The following is a 19156-nucleotide window of genomic DNA, read 5'->3' on the forward strand; positions in this document are numbered from 1 at the left end:
CGATACCCAGAAGGCAACATAACAACAATTAAGATAAAGTTGAAAACAGGAAGACAGCAGATGCAAACATGCAAAACACAATATGTCAATGTTACAGTCACCATTATTTATATGGCGCATTTAAAGCAACAGCCACTGAAGCAAAGTGTTTTCTAGCAGAGAAATAAGGCTGAGGTCTTTATTGAACTAACAAGTTTAAAAGGTTAGAACCCTACAGTATTACTTATTACATACATACATAATACATTTACCTGACTAATTTATATATCGTGGTTAAGATCCTACAACAATATATAATATAAAGTCTTGTCTTGTACAAAGTTTTGTCTTCAAAATTCTATAAAATAAAAAGTAAGCTGACTAATCTGAATATTAAAGTTAAAACTCTATAATATGATATAGATGGTAAACCGGGGTAAGATTGAAATATAATATCAATATATAATGTACAGAAGAAGTATTCTAAGGTAAACAAATGGAGTTAAATCATACCAGACTACAGCTTTGTTAAGGTAGAACTCAATGTAAAGTCTTGAAAAGGGTCATCTCCCGTCATGAACCCCCTCTAAAAAGTGAAAGCACTGATTACCAGCTTAGTCTCCAGTAGCACAGCATTTAAGCTAGGTAGCTGGTGCTAAGCTAGCTACTATAGCATGACGTTATTAGCGTAACATAAAGTGAGCTAGCTAGTCTTTTAGACAATAAATAATATGCTTTTAAACTGTTGGTTAGCTACTGTGTTACTGTATTAGACAGCAATGTGAAAAGTTTATCACAAAGCTAGGCTACAGTATTAAAAATCACTGACGCACATAGTGGCTTCTTACCCCAAATCAGAGCAGGCCTTATCTCAGAAGGCCTGCTCTGACGCTTTAACGAGTTACAAAAAATAAATACAGATTTTTGTTTTGTTATTTTGTTGTTGTTTGTTTCAAACTAATGAATAATCCTCCGTTCATGTTAACAATGTATTATTTTTCTTTTCTTTTTTTTCTCTTTTCTTTTCTACTTAGACTGTTACATCAACATACCTTATAACCACTTATTTTGATTTCCTCAGACCAGGAAAAGGATTTCAATGCTAATAAAAGATTATTAAAAGACAGGCGACGAACATTTATTAAACGACTTGAAATGAAAACGTATTGTAACTACTGTTCAGAAGAGGAATAATGGCTGGAAATGGGCTTTTACTTTTACCACGGTTTACCCAAATAGAAAAACTACTTAACTCATTTTAAGGTTAAGGTTAGCATTGTAAAATACAAGCATACCGAATTGATTTAAATGTTAGTGAAGTTAGTTAGTAAACATTGCTGTTTAGATCCTGTAAAATTCTATATGGAAAGCCCAACAAATTGAAGATTTCCGATGAGCATTATCTACTCTGGCAGCCATACCTGTTGTTAAATTTATTATTTATTATATATTTTTTATAATACAATAACGCGAAACAAATCTACACTACTTTCGACGTGCTGTCATTCGTGCTCAGGGGCGGCAGCTTCATTTTCCCACAGACCTAAAAGCAACATGTGACGTTACCTGGAAACGCGTGCTTATTCCTCTGCCGCAAACCCCAAGTGGCATGTCGTAAAGCCTGTGTCACAGATAAGTAAACCGCTATTGCGTTATAGTTAACGCGTTGAGTCGTGTGATTGTTTTTCTGGCTGCATTTTGAGTCGTTGCATTTCAGCACCAGGGCGGAGGCTGTGCTGTCTCGGAGGAGACCGAAAATGGAGCAGGGACTCTCAGCTGCCTCGCAGGCTTCGCGACACGACGCCTTCCTGGATCGGATGACGCGTGTGGACAGAAAGCCGGTAAACATTGAAGAAGACGGGCTGCAGAGCTGTACAGAGACTGCTCCTGAACCGTACACTAACGGCTTCTGTGGGCTACTGTTATGGTAAAGCGATTTTAAAAATCCTTGTGCTAAGCATTAAGCGTATATTTTTGACCGTAACTTTAACGTATTGTCTTCATGTGTTGTTCAGTGACAGTAAACGGATTAGAAGTGCTAGCATTATGCTATGTTGTGGTGCCTTCACTCATGTATTTGTTTTAATTTGCGTTAAGTGTTGGCTTGTGAATTGCAGTGACAAGTTTATCTGCATGTGCACCTCCTTCATTAATGTCGTGTTGTCACTTTCAGCCGACCTGATTCAATTGATGGAGGTAATTTTAACTTCAGAGAAAGCATTGGTACTTGCATTTTAGAATAAGTCCCACTCCTCTTGTTGTGTAAAGCAAACCTAAAGCTTTTACCTCAGTTTTGAGGTACATTATGTGACCTCTTGCTGTTTTCAAAGCGTCAGTTGGTGTCAATTCTACCAGAATTCAGGACATATGTTGCTGCATTGTCTCAGATTTAGTCTAGTCTTAAGTAAATGTCTTAATTGGGCCCAAAAACTAAGTCCTTATAAAACATTTAGGTAAATCTTGAGAATAATAATTTTTTTCAACAACTAAATAAACGTCTGAGCTGGAAAGCCATATCTAGGATTGAATATCTCCATTAACAAAACTCCCACAGTCACGAAACTTGGTAAATGGAAAGATAGCATTGTTTCCAGTTGTCTAAATGCCACATGCCTTCAGCAGAGACCACATTTTTAGTTATTAGCCATTGAAAATAAAAAATGCTTTTTTTTTTCTTTCTTTTTTTTTTATAAACAGGGGTGGTATTGGGGCCCCAGAAAGTTCCATTAACTGTTTACATATGGATGTATTCATATTTCCTACAAAAATATGTTAGTTGGTATTTCATCAATATTTCAAGCCTCTAACATCTGTAGAATTTGATGTGCAGTAAGTATGGCAAGCCAAGGTTTCAGCCTTTTGCTATTTTGACAAAATGGTGATGTAGACTCATTCGAAGGACCACAACGTCTGGTGTGCATAGGGGTCTAATATATTGTCATTATATGTGCAAAGTTACAAGTTGCTTCTGTGTCGTCTTCGTGTTGATATTTGACAATATGTAAGGCGTATTTTGCCTTACACAATGTGCCAAATAAAAAATATGTCAACTCTGAGAAAAATCTGAGACAGAGTAGCAACACCACTGTCTGAAATGACACAGACTGAACCAAAAGTGGACACATAATGACCAAGTTAAAGGGTAGTCTTTTTGTTTTATTCAGTTTTAAGGTTGAAACAAGGTACATAAATGACAGTGTAATGTTTGCTCCAAATGATATCTCACATCCAAACGTGTGCATTCTTGCTTTGTAGCCTCATGAGACTTGGTCCCTGCGAGGGGTTCCCCCTCAGGTCAAACCAGCACCTGGTGGACTTGTGAGTTGCCCTTTCTGCCCTCGGACAGCAGAGTACCCTGCTGTGGCTGCACACCTTCAAAGTCACCAGAGGTCGATGGTACAATATGAAGGTATGGAGAGCACAGAAAGCCAACCTCCACAGCAAAGACTAATAGAGGCCATTATTCAATCCTGAAATCACCAGTTTCTGGATTATATATGAATCCCATTGGTTTCCTCAATTACTATTTAATATTTTTAACTTTTCTTCACTTTTACAAGTAAGAAGTTAATGATTAAATGATTCATTTAGTCATGACACCTCTACAGGGGACTGTATGCTTTTGCAAACCACTGTGTATTATTGTGATCGTTACTGTTATGAACAATTGAATTCACAATAGTGGCACCTAAGCATGCACATGTGTTGAACTTAACCAACAGATCACGGTGTTCTTGCACAGCCTCTATTTCCCCACCCCCCACCCCCTCACACCCCCACCCCATTTATTGTGGATATTTCATTGTTGTGGTCACAGGTTATGACATTTACAAGTGCCACCAGGCATGTTTAAAAGACGGTCACTACCACTGTGACTTGTGTCAGAGGGCAATTGGGAGGAAGGAGCTGTTTGAGAAACACCTTAGAAAGTGTTCTTCAACATCGAGGCAACATCAGGCCAGAACAACTGATGGAACCGTCGTCAGTGACCCTCTCTTACCAGAAACCGAGATGCACACAGAAAACGATTTAAACTCTTGCAAAACCGGTTCGAAAATGGCAACATACACAGCCGAAGGTAAGGGAAGATGATCGTTAGCTGGCAGACCATGACTCTAACATAGATTTTGTGTTGCCAGTTTCACAAACACTCATTGTACAGCATCCTATTGAAGTCATGGTTATGTTTTCTGCCTTCTGCAGTCGCTACAGGACATTCTGTTGTGGTGGAGGTGAGCCCAGATATCCACATCTGTGGCTTCTGCAAACAGCAGTATAATAATTTTGAGGTCTTTCTCGCCCATAAGAAAAATGGATGTTCCTTGCCCACCCCTGATACACCAGCCACCACTACAGCAGCCTCTCTCACAGGTAAAACACTGAACTTCTGCTTCTCTTTTCAGCAATTTGCGTGAAAACATACAGTTTTGTCTTATGCACCTGTTGTTTTCTCATCGCTGCTCAGATTCCAGTACTGAGTTTATTTTCGAGGAGACCTACCAGACCTGCTTCAAGAAAGGCGTCAAAAAGATCCTGACCAAAGCACAAAAAACACCTTCCAAAAAATTAAAACCTGCCCTGACTTCAAAGAGACACAGCTGCTGTTTCTCAGGTTGGTGCCTCTTGCTGTTTATGACTGTTACACTTTCTTCCTCTTCAGTTTTCAAGCAGGAACAGTCAGCCCTTTTTCATTAGCTTTTATTTATTTAATACACTTTTAGATGAGCTTTCCATGAGTGCAGAGCCTATAAACACCTTGTAAAATCATGTTTTCTTGATCTACAGGTTGCACTTTTAAGACACAATATGGCCAAAAAGACATGGAGCGGCATCTCAAAACCCACACCGGTATGCTAACCCTCTTATACACATGGTTCTTGGTTGCAAAATCCCTTTAGGTATTGACACAAGTTGTCTTTCCGTCCTCCATCCAGGTGAGAAGCCATTTGAGTGCGAGCTGTGCCACAAGCGCTTCAGTCGGCGAGACAAGCTCAACATGCACAGCCGCTCACACACAGGCGAGAAGCCACACAAGTGTAAACACTGTCCCTATGCAGCTGCAGACAGCAGCAGTTTGAAGAAGCACCTGCGGATCCACTATGATGAGCGACCATTCAAATGCCAGATCTGTCCTTATGCCAGCCGAAACTCCAGCCAGCTCACTGTGCATCTCCGCTCGCACACAGGTAAGTAGTCGAAAATACAGAATTGCTAGCAAATTTGGGACAATTTTGTTTTGTGGGCTACAACCAAATTTTGTGTGTTTTTTGTTCTTATTATGCATTTTCTAAGGAGATGCACCTTTCCAGTGCCAACAGTGCGATGCCAAGTTCAAAATCAACTCAGACCTGAAGCGGCACATTCGGATTCACTCTGGTGAGAAACCTTATAAGTGTGACTTTTGTGAGTACCGCTGCGCCATGAAAGGCAACCTGAAATCTCACATTCAGATCAAACATGGCACAGAAAACTCTTTTCACTGCGTGCATTGTGATTTCAAGTGTGCCAACAAGACTGCTCTGCGGCAACACTCGAGAGAACACCAACCTACTCAGCCCATTCAGTGTTCCAAGTGCACTTATTCCTGCTCCAGCAAGGGGGCGCTCAAAGTCCACGAGCAGATCCACTCAGAGGAGCGCCCCTTTAAATGTGACTTTTGCAACTTTGCCTCCAAGCAGCGCAGCAATCTTGTCATTCACAAAAAGAAGTGCCACTCAGATAAACCTGAGAAAGGCGGCACAGGGGGAGGCAAGAGCGGAGGTGGTGAATCTCCAAAGCCTGTCAGCTCTCGGTATCGGGCCAAGCTGGATGCAGCTCGAGCCTTCTGCTGCGACTCATGCGATGCTTCTTTTGTGAGGGAGGACTCTCTGCGGAGCCACAAGAAGCAACATAGAGACAGTCAGAATGTGTTGCAGCTCCAGCTCTCCACACCAGCAGATGCAATCAACTTGGTTCCCGTTACAATGCCACAGAGCAACACTCACCTTGAAGTCCCCATCCCGTCTAGTTCAATGGCTCCTTACAGTAATGCACAGCTCAAAATCATCGTATCTCACCCTTTGGGACAGGAGAACCCCTTAATCCCAGCTGGCGGGGACAGTCAGAATAAGACCAACATGGTTTTGCTTAGCCCCGAAAACCAGGACATGGTCGTCAACTCGATCATCCAGCAGGTCAACCTGCTGGCACCTATGCAACCCCTCGTGTCATCCCAGGCCACGGAAGCTACTCTCGAACCCCAGACTGTCCTTTTGACGCAGCTCAGCTCAGAAGATGCCAACAACCCTCTCCACCAGGCGCTGCTGCAGACGGCAATAACCGCTCAGGACTCTAGCAGCAGCAGCAGCAACAACACACAGACTTTCATCACCACCTGCTCTGAACTGGAGGGTCTCAACGCCCTGATCCAGGAGGGGGGCACCGAGGTTACAGTGGTGACGGAAGGGAACGCCGCCCTGGTGACCGCAGGAACTCCACCAGAAATGTCCAAGCCAGCAGAGACAGTGACGGTCGAGGAGAGCACATTGCCCTGTGAAGAAAACACGTTGCTGGTGCCAAACATCAGCCTGAGCAGCCAGAATGTGGTCATCCACGGCGTCCCGCTGATAGTGTCCGCTCAGCCACAGCGGAGTGAAGTAGAGCAGCTCTCTCCTCACACACTCTACTCAGATTCACACACACTAGAAGGCATCCCACAATGACTGGAGCGTGTTTATGTGAAACTAAAAAGACTTGAACTGCATCATAAGCTATTTTTATTTTTTTTGCTGGTAAGAACTCGTAGGCCTCACCTTAACCACTGAAATAACAATAATGTTGACTGAAGCTTAATTTACTTTTCAGATTTTTAGAATATTTAATTGTTGTAGTAGCACAATAGTTCAGTCCAGGATGTTGTCACATTTAACGATGATTAACTTTCAATTAGAAAAAATCGTTCATTTTGACTTCATTTCATACACTTTATTTTCATGTGTAATTTTTGGAGAAGTTTAAAATAAACCTTATTTTAAATAAACTGAATGAGTCATTTAGCTGAAATAAGGTTTATTTTCAGGCAACATCATAACAGAAAAATCTGAAAAAAAGAAGAATAAAGTTTAAACCAAATGGACGCAACAATTTGAATGTATTTGTGCCATGCGTTTTTCATGTTTGTCCATAAGGTGGCAGCAGAGTGACAAGCGTAAAGGGAGACCTATTGATCTGAAATATTGGGTATGTGTAGCTTTTTTTTTTTTTTTTTTTTTTTTTCCCAAGGAATTATTTTTAAGTCCTCATTCTGAATGTAGGACACTGATGTCGGTTGTAGAAAACATTAGTCTACATATCAAGGTCTTTAGTTTCTGAAAGGCAAGTTGCTCTCCCAATAGATTTTTCAATAAAGGGTCTGTTTTGCTTGTTGCTATCTATTATTGTGGTCATTTTTACTCTCAGCACTTAGTATTTGCAGAGATTGGATGCTGCACCTGAATAGGAGGCCTCTGTGAACCGGTGACCATTGATTTATCTCTTGTCTCTCGGCACTAATGGCTTTACTGATGCAGCCTCCTACGTTTTCAGGCTCAGCATGGTCACAAACTCAGGTGAAGTTGTTTGACAATGAGGACGATGATGTTTGCCAGCACTGAAGGTTCACCTAGGAGTCGATTTGTGTTTCAAATGTGGAACAGTAATCGAGGACAGTGTCCCTTTTGTTCTACTTTTAGGGCATCTTTTGACCTCTTGACTTAAGGATGCGGTTTCTATGGTATTCATTAGATTGAACATGAGTGGCAGTAACTGTAGTTTTGTGAAAACTGTTGGTCCCAATTTAGCACTTACTTTTTTGGTTATGTCATGGCATTTATCAGAGAAATGCTTTTTAATCTGCTATATTTATCTGACAGCTCTGGCTACGATAATAAGAGCAGTTTGAAATTTGGAGAATTACAGGACAAGAATTGGTGAGTTTAGCAGACAAACCAGATTTTCATTCCTCTGTTCATTCATTCAACCTTTATTTAAACTCTTGAGTACATTACGACACAAAGGCCCCATTTGCAATTTAGCCGAGTGCAAAAATATAAGCTGTAAGCATGCATAAAGGAAACTGGGATAACAATAATGTATTGAAAGGCAAAGTTGGTAAAGTAAAAGCATGTATAAGAACAACAAATAAATCAACTAACTTCAGATTGTTCTATTTGAGGAAGCTAGATATTTGGCCAAGTAATTGTCACTTCCTGTGAAACCATAACTTGTTTTTCTTAACTTGGACGTGTTGGTGAATATATTTTGTTAAGTTTATACAAATTCAGGCAAGTTGTTTTAACTTTTTTAAACAAAATGTCAGCTGGGTATAGTTTTTGCTTGAGTAGGATTTTGAAAGCAGGATTTGTAGTGGAGTACTTTCAAAGCAGCATGTTTTCTCTCTCTAAGATTTCTTTCTAGATCTAAGCATTTCTTCCACCGCTGAGCGTTTAAAACCATTTTAAGGAGCACACAGCCACATTACAGTGTGAGATGCACTTCCTCTGCATTGTGACTGCGATAAATTACGCTCTTGCACTATCTTCACCTGCACTCCGGCACACCTTTTCTTTTAGACCGGTGATCAAGAGTGTCAGTGGGGACCCTTTTGAACATTGTGTGTGATTTCGGGACCAAAGTGCGTCACCTCATCTTCAAGTGGAAGTGCAAAAAAAAAAAAAAAAAAAACCTCCTTAAATTCCATTATGCATGAAGATGAGCGTTATGTGGGAAAAGCAAGAGGTGCTCTCTGGTGTATCTCTTTGATCTATTATCTAACAGACTTCCAGGCTGTAATCCTGAGCACCCTTGAGAAGGAGAGCCCATCCCCCCCCCCGGCACTCCACCCCTCCTGCTCCACATGTGACATCATGGCCGGGTTAAGTGCTTTTTCTATAGGCTACAACATCTTTAGACTCTGCTTGGGGGGGGACTTTTAAACTACTGTATAGTAAAATGTCAAATGTATTAATTAGTTTTGTGTGTTTGGTGGGTGCAAAAATGGATCATTAATACGATCATTGACTTTAATCACGTGTTAAGTTTTTAGATTTAAAAAAATAAATAAATCTATCGGCCGCAAATCCCAGCGCTCTGCTTTGAGTTAAAAGTTTTAAAACGGTAGCAGGACTTTTAAACGAACCTCTTGATACTGTATGGCACTTCTCAGTTCCTTCCTTCCTGTGTTTGAGATGAGCCTTTGAATGGGGTCATAAATGTCTCCCCAAAAAGCAATTTCCACTCCCAGCTGCTTAAAGAAATCGTAAGTTGTGATGCATTCCTTCTGGACATAAACAGATCCAGAAAGGACCAGGTGAAAGAAGGACAACAACCAGAGCTAGATCACACGTGAGCTTGGCAAAGAAAAGAAAAAAAAGTGGGTTGGTGCTTTAAATGGTGTGAAAATGTCACAGGGCTATAAAATAAACTTAAATGAATTTAGTATGTTAATTTCTTTCATCAGAGATGGTTATAAATCAGTCACTGAGTGATTGGTGTGTTCACGCTGCACTCCTCCAGGTACAATCTGTTACTCACTTCAACAATACATTTCTGACCTTTGCTTTGTTTGCACACAATTTGCTGTCCCATCAGTAAATGGCATTGAATTCCTTAATGAAATTAACTGATTGGTAAAGTATTGATATAGATTTGTTTTTCCGATGGAGGCATTTTTTTTTTCCCTGTGACACTATTGACATCTTAAGTGAGTTTTCATTTCTCAGTACACTGGAGGCTTTTATCTTGTCTCTGTTCAATTCTTTTTGTCTGTGTGATAGAAATTCAAGATGATAGAGGTATTTGATTGGCCGTTTTCAGCCAAGTAACAAAAAGACACCTTAATTTGCCTTTCTGAATGCAATGTGATTATTTGCTGAGACATTATTAAGCTATTGTAGTGTCTAAGAGTGGAATCGATAGTATCACTTTTGGGCAAACTCAGATTACTTTTCCTATGCGGGCAGGCGGTTATATGTTTCATATTTCATTTTTTAAATGAAATCATGCACAATTTGAAGCTGTTCACATCTTATTAATGAGTTTTTCCCCACTTTCTGAAAGCTCTGTCACTATTCTGTGGTTTTTATTTGGTGTTTGAGTGTTTAGGCTGTTGTTTTTTGTCTTTTTTTGTCTATCTTAGGTTGTCAGGAAGCATTACTCTGACAGCTCTTTTGTTGTTGTTTCTTTAAGATTGAAAGCAGAGTTTAGGACCAGTCCTCAGGGGGCAGAAAAATAAGTATAATTTTGAGCCACCAGGCGTGGCTGGAGTGAGAGAACCAAAGCCCATAAAAGTCCTTTAGTGGACAAAAGAATGCTACAGTATCTCCTGCTCTTCAACGCAGAGCCACTGCCTTTTATAATAATGCCCTTTATTCCTTTATGACAATGTGGGTTTCACCATTTAGCAGTGAAGCACTGATTGTGATCTTGTGAATGCAAATAACCAGCTATCAGCTTTTGTGATTCAACAACAAAGACATCTAGCCATTGTTTTCCCAGTCTTGTTTCTGTGCCACTAACCCTAAACAAATGAATGTTTGCATGGTTTTGGCCGTGCGCATGGTGCCATGCATTGAAGGGGGGAACAATCCCTCAATTGTTTTCTTTTATTCCATATTTTGTGGGATGCAAGTTATGTTGGGACCACCAGTTAAGAGTCGGGCCATCAGGTTTGGCTCTGCGCAGATATGGGATTTGTTTTTTTATGCTCGGTTTTGTGACAACCTCTGATCGTTCTCACACGTCAGCATGTTGCTTTGTGTTTTCTCGCTCCGCATTCTCAGAGTTTGCAGAGCAGGACAGTCAGTTTTTGTATGGTTCGACATTTGCTTTCATCGGCCTGCTGTTATAGAGGGATTATTCCGAGGCATTTCATAATTTAACTGGAAGAGTACATCTGTTTATAAAAGCTTTTTTTTTTCATTGTTCGGACAATTAGAAAGACAAATAGTGGTTGTAAACACCTAGTAGGATTCACAATTTACACACACTGATCTTTACAAACCAATGCTTATGTGTTCACTCTGTTGCTTTATGTGAATATTGACCCAGTTGAACCAGCTGCATAGTCAAACAAACCTATTTACAATTTTAGAAATTCCACTGGTTTCAACAGATGGCTATGAGAAAGCAAAATATTTTCTTTGTTCGCACATGCCTTATCCTAAAAAAACAAACATGATGGAAATCTGATCTTTACACATACAAGCCATTGTTGTGTGTGTGTGTGCGTGTGCATGCATGTGTGTGCTTAAGTCGGTGTTTCCCTTCCCTGCTTTCAAAGTACTTAATGCGCACAGATAGCGCTGCCACATTAATTCTTATACAATGAGGGAAAAGTAAAGTGCTTGTTGGATTGGAGTAGTTAATCGTGGTATTTTGTAAATAGTATCTTTAAATTTTTTTTTTTAAAACAACATTGAAGTCGTTTTTTCCGCATTTATCTCCAAAAAAAAGCCAATTATTTTGATAAGTGCCATGTTTAGAGCGGTCTGGAGTACATTCATAGTTTCTTAACAGCATCTTGTCTTCAAGTCTTTTTCATCACTGTTGAAAATTCACAACACTGAGGCAGACAATCAGTGGCAGACCCAGGAAATGTTGTTTTCATTTTGATATGCTGTGGTGTTTCTCAGGAATGGAGAGGTGAATAGAGGGAAGATAGTGCTTTTGGCTATTTGCATTTCTAATGTTGTTACTAAAGCAGCCACTTCTATTTCTCATTGTTACCAGCACAAAGAATAATTAAATGTTGCCTCCATCTCTGGTGATGCTTTTTTTCTTTCTTTCTTTAAATGAAGCTTACTGCCACCATAATGTCCACCCAACCCCATGATCCAAGTCATAGCCTGTCCATATTTGCTGTTTGTTTGACCCCATAAGGCCACGAACCCTGGCTGATCCTTCATCTGAGGACAAAGCTTATGTTTGCAGTGACATCATAAATGCCTGTGCAGAGAAAACAATGGCTGATGAATTTGGTGGGAGTCGGGCACAGTGGACGGCAGAGAGACACGCGGAGACGTGGCCCGAAACTTCCAGTGTCATGGAAAGTTTTCAGACAAGGACCCACACCTTGGCCAAACATGCAGAGTGCTTCCCCCCCCTCCCCAAAAAAATGAGGCTTAGCTGCAGTCTGAGGAGATCAGATTGCTGTGATTGTTGCGGAGACAGTGGAAGGGGAGGGGGGAACATCGCTGGGATCATCAGGTTATAACACTAAATGTTTAGATGAAGCTCTGTGACTGTTGGAGACAGTCAGAGACAGGGCACTGCTCCTTAGGGAAGAAAGACGCTTTGTTTTTATAGGCTGCCTGGAATGTGTTGAGGACTGTGGACATCTGCTTTATTAGCATATGTGCATCCACCCCCAGCTATGAATCTGCTGGTGGTCTGATAATGTATCATACTGTTACCGATATCTGCAAATACAGACTGTGTGAATGACAGCTTTGCAGTTCTTCATGCCGTCTAATTAGCAGCTTGTGGTTTGGAATGTAAAAATTTACATCTGAACCTGTAACTGAGGAATCAGCTTTTGTGAAATGCCTGCTTTTGAATGCAAGCTTTTTTTTTGTTTTTTGTTTTTTCAGTTGCACTAGTCAGAGATTGTATGTTTTAGTCTGGCTCTCCTGGAGCTTTTTGGTGTGAAAATTCCTCAGAAGCATTCTCAGAGTCACTCTCAGGTCATTACAGATGCATCCCACCCATGCAGTTGTACTGGCTCATGGATTACCATTTTCTTTGTTAGGCTAATTGCATTATTGTGGCTTTTTTTTTTTTTTTTTTTTTTTAAATCAAGTGGGGGGTATGTGAGTCCGTGAATGAATGTACAATCACTTATGGATGAGATATCTTTTCTTCACATGTTAATGAAATGCTCAGTTTTCACTGTCTGAGAAGTTTTCATGCTTAGGATGTGACCGTTTATATCATTCCATGGATAAAATTGATTAGATGTGGGTTTTTATTAGCTGTTCTAACAAATGTAATCTCAGAATTATCCTGCTGTAGCCTCAGGTTATTTCCTGATATCACAACTTCATGCCAGAAATTAATTAATTCATGAGTGATGCACCATTTCTCAAAAGTGACTGAGTGACAAAGATAATGTTGTAAAGTCCCTTCTTGCTGATATCATCTTTTAAATAAACCAGGCCCATGTAACTTAACACCTTTTAGGGAATGCACTCAATCAAGCCTATTGTTTCTGGTCACATACAGTTCCTTCTGTGAGATAAGTATGGCCTGGCTGCAGAGATAACAACAAGGCCTTAAAAGCATGGATGAGACATTGACTGTCAACACCTCGCTTTGTCAGATTCCCAACCAGATTCGTGTGCAAGCAGCACCAAAGTTGAAGAAAATGAACGATATGAATACCAGTGTGTACGTGTGGTGACTTTTCAGTAAGATGTTGTTTCTAATATTACGTTATCCCAGACTAATATTCAGACTATTAGTCAGAATGTAATGAGGTGAGCTGCTGCCGCCTGTGATTCATGTAGCAATTTGATGAGGGCAGCTTCTGAATAGGCTGCATAAATATTATGGCACAGAGGATGTGAGTCAGGACAGAGAGAATCCAGTTCACTGGGCCATTACTTCAGTTGAAAGGAAGAGGAGGAAGTTGGTTTGAAGATTTGTCACCATCAGATCTCTGTGTTTTAGAAAGGGGGGTGGGTTCTTCTCAGGAATGTGAAAAAAAAAGACCTGGGTGTTGGGAGGGTTTTTTTCCCCCCATAAATAAGACTAAGTAGTCACAAGATTCAATGTCTGAAGAACAACTAATCATAAATTATTGATGCACAGAATGCATCCTAGGATTTTTAATTTTCTATTTAATTCAAATCATATGTTGCAGTAAGATGACAAATTTGTAAAATGCCATTAAAACCGTGAAAATCTGTATATGCTAAAAATAACAGCAAATATCTGTAAAATAGTGATTTTTGTAGTAGATTTAAAACAAGTAAAAGTGTAATCTTACAGTCACACATTGTGCAACAAGTAATTGCTTTTAGTAAAAAGAACAGATATTTTTCTTTCACAATCAACATGTAAATAAATACCTTTTTTCTAGGATTTTACTAGAAATTATCAGAATTTAACAAGACAGGGAAGTTATGTGAACTGTTAAAAAAAAGTAATAAACTTATAAATTTTAGCTGATTTTAAATATTAAAATACAATAGATTTTGTGTAATTGTATGGCTAAATGTTGATGGAGGAAAAAAAATGTGCTTTTTGTTGTAGACATCATGTACAGCCTGTGTATATATATAAGTTTAAAACTGTATTTTTTCAATGTATGTAATATTCCATAGTTTGGAAAACAATATGCAAAAAATATCAATAGCTAAACCTGTTCAGTGCCTACATCTGCATTATCCATGTGTTGAACAACAGGTTTCTGCAGAGCAACAGGTAAATCAGAAACTGACCCTCTTCTCTTTGTTTCCCCTTTGTTGGTTTGTAATTTCATTTCAAGTCTTTTGATTGCATCTAAAGTCCTGCTAAAAGCTCATTGGGGCAGTTGTCCTACTCAGGCACTCATCACCAGTGGTGGGAGGCTGATATATCCATCTGCGCCTGCAAAGGGGCGCTAATCCTTGACAACTGTGCCCCTCTGGCACCATATCCGTTGCACTGCTGGTTGTGTGATACAATAGGCTCCCCTCCTTTGTCCTTGAAATTGTTTTAATTAGCCCCACGGCGGGGGTTGGGGTTGCAAACATGAGTGACTCAATAGGATTGACAAAGTCACATGAGCATGATACTGCAAGCTTGGAGATGACAGACGTGTCCGAAACAAATAATCAATAATACAAGTGATAAAAGCAACAGATTTAAAATCAGTGCAGCTTTTTGAATAACAATGAATGAGTTGAATCAGCCTCTGCTACTGCGCTGTGCAGCACACTGGACATTGTTTGAATAGTAGTTTATGTAAAAAACTATTCTTAAATGAACTCAAAACTTATCCTCCTAATAGAAGATGCACTTGTGGTATGCTTTCTCTAGTTTTTAAACAATCCATTCTATTGTAAAGTCTGGTCTGATGTGTACTTTATACCTTATTTACCTTTATGACACTTGTTTTAGTCACTCATTTTTATTTCATTTTTATTATTATTATTTTATTTATTACACACACACACACACATTTATAAAATGCTGTCTGCACAGTAGGAAGCAAAATATTGGCAGAAGTATTCTGTACCACACTATAAAAATTTACAAGTAAAAGTCAAGTAGTCAAAGATAAAGCTTTGTATTGAAGCACAATCTTTGTACTGTTTATGATTTACTTAATTCTTTAATTCAACATGTTTTATATCTTTATTAAATTATTACTTTTTGACTGATAAACCTGCCGAACAAAACAAGCCTCAAAACAGATTTTCCTCAAATGTCACAGGCAGCACTTATTACAAAACTCTAAAACCTGTTGTACTTGCTAATCCATGATCCACTAAACAAATGCAAAGTAGGCGTGTGTGGTTGCATGTATGTATGTGTGAACACATGCCTAGATAAGCCACATGCAATCACTAGTCCCACTACGAAACTTGCAGTATGTCCTGCTCGGACCTCCCAGCAGCCACCCAGCCCTGCTGACAAGAGGTGACTAGAATGAAAGTCTTTACGTGATCCAAGATCCGAGAGGATCATGTGACCTTTAAAACGCTGCTATAATCCAATATCCATCTCTGTTGAGCAGGTCACTTTCTATTGGAAAGTTAATTCTAGGAATTTCTGTGGCATGCCAGTGGAAGCATTAGCGCCGCTTCGCGATAAGGAGAAGAAATGGTGCAATGGTTGTCAGGTGGCGAAAGGGGACATGTCTATAGATTGAAAATGGAGGCAAAATAAACTTAAATCAGCCATTTATGTAAATGCTCACACCCCCTTCCAAATTCAGCTCGCGACAACTCAAATACCCATCCCCCTTATGTTCTCCTCCCCTCCTTGCCCCATGGGAGGAGGGGTGGTGGAGAGAGAGAGAGATCCCAAACCATCTGAATCCCTTTTAACTAAATGGCCAGAGAGGAGTCCGGGCAATTATTCCACCATGATGCATTCCTTTTCAAAAGAGGATAGCATCACTGTTCAACACATGGAATGCAAGCTGTGTTATGGGCACTGAAGGCATGTCGCATCCTCCCACTGCTCACCAAAGAAGTGAATTTGTGCGTCAGAAAACAGCAAAACAAGTGTCCACAAAGGTATAAGCACAGCGGGAGTGTTCAGTACCACAAAATAAAACTATGTATTTAATAATTAAAGTCAAAGATTCAACTTTTAACCTCACTTACAGCTCTGTATTGACTATTATATGAAAATAATATACTTTAATATTAAAGGCCATTTTAATGTTGTAACTGGTGAAGAGATTGTGAACTACTAACTACTTTTTTAAAATTATTTTTGGACATTTTGATCTACAGCAGTGCATCTTATTTTATCAAATAATCGTGCATATTTGTACAATATTAATACATAATATTAAAACTGTTAATTCTTTAATTAGTTAATTAAGTTAATGGTTTAAAAAGTACAAAAAAAATGAAAAACAGATGTTTAGGCTTTAAAAAAATATTCCAACAGTTTGCATCGCAGTTTTTGAGCTGTGACAACTTCAAATGACATCATATTTACCCAGCAAATTATGTCAAGTTAGGAGAATTAGTCATTTCTTTGCAAACAATGGTGTTTCAAAAAACCAATTACTTACTTGGATTGAGAGAAGTTTTTAAGGTCGTGAAATTCTGAACTTAAGATTGAGAAATTAAGGTATTGAGCCAATTTAATTAATTCCCCCCCGCATATTCTAAATGTGTGTGCACAGTTGTGAGGTTCAACATATAAAACCCTTGTGTGGTGGCTGACCACAGGCAGTTCTTCACATTTGATTATCTGTCTGTTTTACACTGTAGGTCAGTTTCCTGCCACTATAAACACAAGCTTAATGATGAAAAATACAGCTGCGGGACGTCTGAATGGAGAAGCCTACAATTAGTTAAGATTAATAACGGTGGGCTGCGATGAAGCCCCTCCTCATCCTGCAGGGACCCTCAGGCTATGGTTCTGTGAGAAAAAAAACCTGTTTGTTTGTTTTCACCTTTCATAGTTATGCTGATTATAAGAAATGTGGGAGACTTTACATTCTTGCCTGCATGAAATTTAAAGCTTTTTTTTCACTTTTTTTCATGACCAAGAATAAGATGTGGAATTTGTTAATGGTAAATCAATACATCTCACTTTTTATTAATATGACATCGATGCTTTTGACTTTGCTTGTTTTTTTTATTGATAAGGGTGTAACCTTTCTTTTAAGGAAATACGTTCTCCTACACTTTATTGTGACCCCTTTGCAGCATCATGGCCTCCTCTCCCGTTCCCCACCTGTAGATTGCGCAGTATTGATTGCGCCAGACAGCCTTGTGAGGTCCACTTCTTCCGCAGTGTTTAATGGAGCTCATCGTCTCCTACTAATTCTCTCACCATTTCCCCTGAAACTGGACACTCCAGCCCATGTATCATCCAGCAGCACCTTTCTTAGGAAGTGACTGGAGCATGGAGCGAGAGCTTTAACGCTTCTTTTAAAGAGTAAGACAATGAGCACAAGACAAATTTCCAGCTGAGCAGCTGTGTGGTGGGAAACACTTGCCTTTGTCCAAGTCCTTCCCACAGTCACATAGGGGCTGTCATATGCTCAGCATTTGTTCTACTTTTCTTTTTTTTTATATGGGTTTTTGAATACATGAGGGGTGAAACCAAACACATTCTTAGGTGTGTGAAAGTCACAGGGTCACAGACGGATGTAGCATTGCTAAGCTCTGATTCTCCCACCTCAGCTCTAACTTCAGGGTCTGTTCTGGAACAATCAGCTGGGTTGTTTTACAGGAGACCCAATAATATTTTTCTCTCTCATGTGCGCCAGTATTTGTTGGCCATCAGTCTAATATTTATGACTGCTAAAGCAATAGTTTTGGTCGTTTTTATTTTGTGTTCAGCTAGATGAGAGCATAATTACGGTGGCCGACGAAGGGCAGTAGTGAGCTTTTCACCTGAGAGGCAAACAACGGTAAGGGAGACAAGCTATGTTAGTTTAGGGAAAAGCTGTATGAAAAGGTATGTATTCCCTTGTCTCCAGAGATAAACATTAGCAACAGAGAGAATACAGGAAGACGGCAGTAAAACACCACTTCAGCACCCATATAATCACAGTAACTGAAAAGGTAAAGACTTAAAATTTCCCCAAGAGGCCTGTGACACTTCCGTTGTGTGACTGGATATGCAGCGTTTTCATTTTGCAGCACAGTTTGCAGGGTTTTCTTTTTCTGTTTCTGTTTATGCAACACATTCATGTATATGCAGATGGTTTCTGTATATGCTCGTCATTTGCCCCCGTCAGCCACCGTAAGCAATATCATTTTTTATTTTCTGTTCGCTAAATTGTTTCACTCATCGACAGTGGAAACAAAATCCCCCCCTACTAGCGCCTGCCATGCTAACCAATTAACATTTTTGATTTAGTTTGATCTTTACAAATGACAAAAGCTGTGTTTCCATATAACTGTCAAGATCATTTTAAGTTAACTTTTGAAATGTTGCAAAACAGATAACTAAAAAAAAAAGAAAGAAAAGAAAATGCGTAATAGGCTTGTTTCTGACAATCCAACCGCTTTTGTATGAATAAACTAGGCTTCACAGCGTCTTCAGAAGGTAACGGGACAGACTGCATTCACATGGCTATAATACAGAAGAAGCTGGAAATTAACCCAGTTGTTTGCCATCGTCTGAAATTCCTCCAAAAAGAAGAAGAAACAAACAAAATTTTGTTCATCTATAGGACAAAAATGGATAGAAGTCTGCAGAAGCAGTTTTCATGAAGGGAAGTTGTAATTATTCTTTCATGCCAGCTCAGTAGTGTTTAATGCCATCCAGAGACGAAGACAATGGAAGAAACAACTGATCAGTCATTGGAGTTATGTCAGAACTTATTCAAAAAGGTGTTTCTCTCTTCAAATATGTCAAAAAATCAAGCAAATTTAGCAAAATATAGGAAGTTTTTCCACCTTTTCTGATGCAAATAATGTTTTTACAGGCATTACATTCGGCTCATCAAAGCACACAACTTGCTGTGAAACCACAGCTA

General features: G+C 39.5%; 1 protein-coding gene across 1 annotated transcript; it reads left to right on the forward strand.

Annotated features, from left to right (window-relative positions):
• The first annotated feature begins 1678 nt into the window (after positions 1-1678).
• On the forward strand, positions 1679-7391 carry zfp64 (zinc finger protein 64 homolog (mouse)). The gene is made up of 8 exons (XM_008287690.1): positions 1679-1906; positions 3235-3388; positions 3797-4057; positions 4183-4350; positions 4445-4591; positions 4765-4827; positions 4914-5165; positions 5272-7391. Exons 1-8 carry the CDS (start codon positions 1904-1906, stop codon positions 6678-6680), a joined length of 2457 nt encoding a protein of 818 aa, XP_008285912.1. The 5' UTR covers positions 1679-1903; the 3' UTR covers positions 6681-7391.
• Positions 7392-19156: the final 11765 nt, after the last annotated feature.

Source organism: Stegastes partitus, unplaced genomic scaffold, assembly GCF_000690725.1.
Source record: "Stegastes partitus isolate 25-593 unplaced genomic scaffold, Stegastes_partitus-1.0.2 Scaffold12, whole genome shotgun sequence".
NCBI classification, from domain to species: Eukaryota; Metazoa; Chordata; class Actinopteri; family Pomacentridae; genus Stegastes; species Stegastes partitus.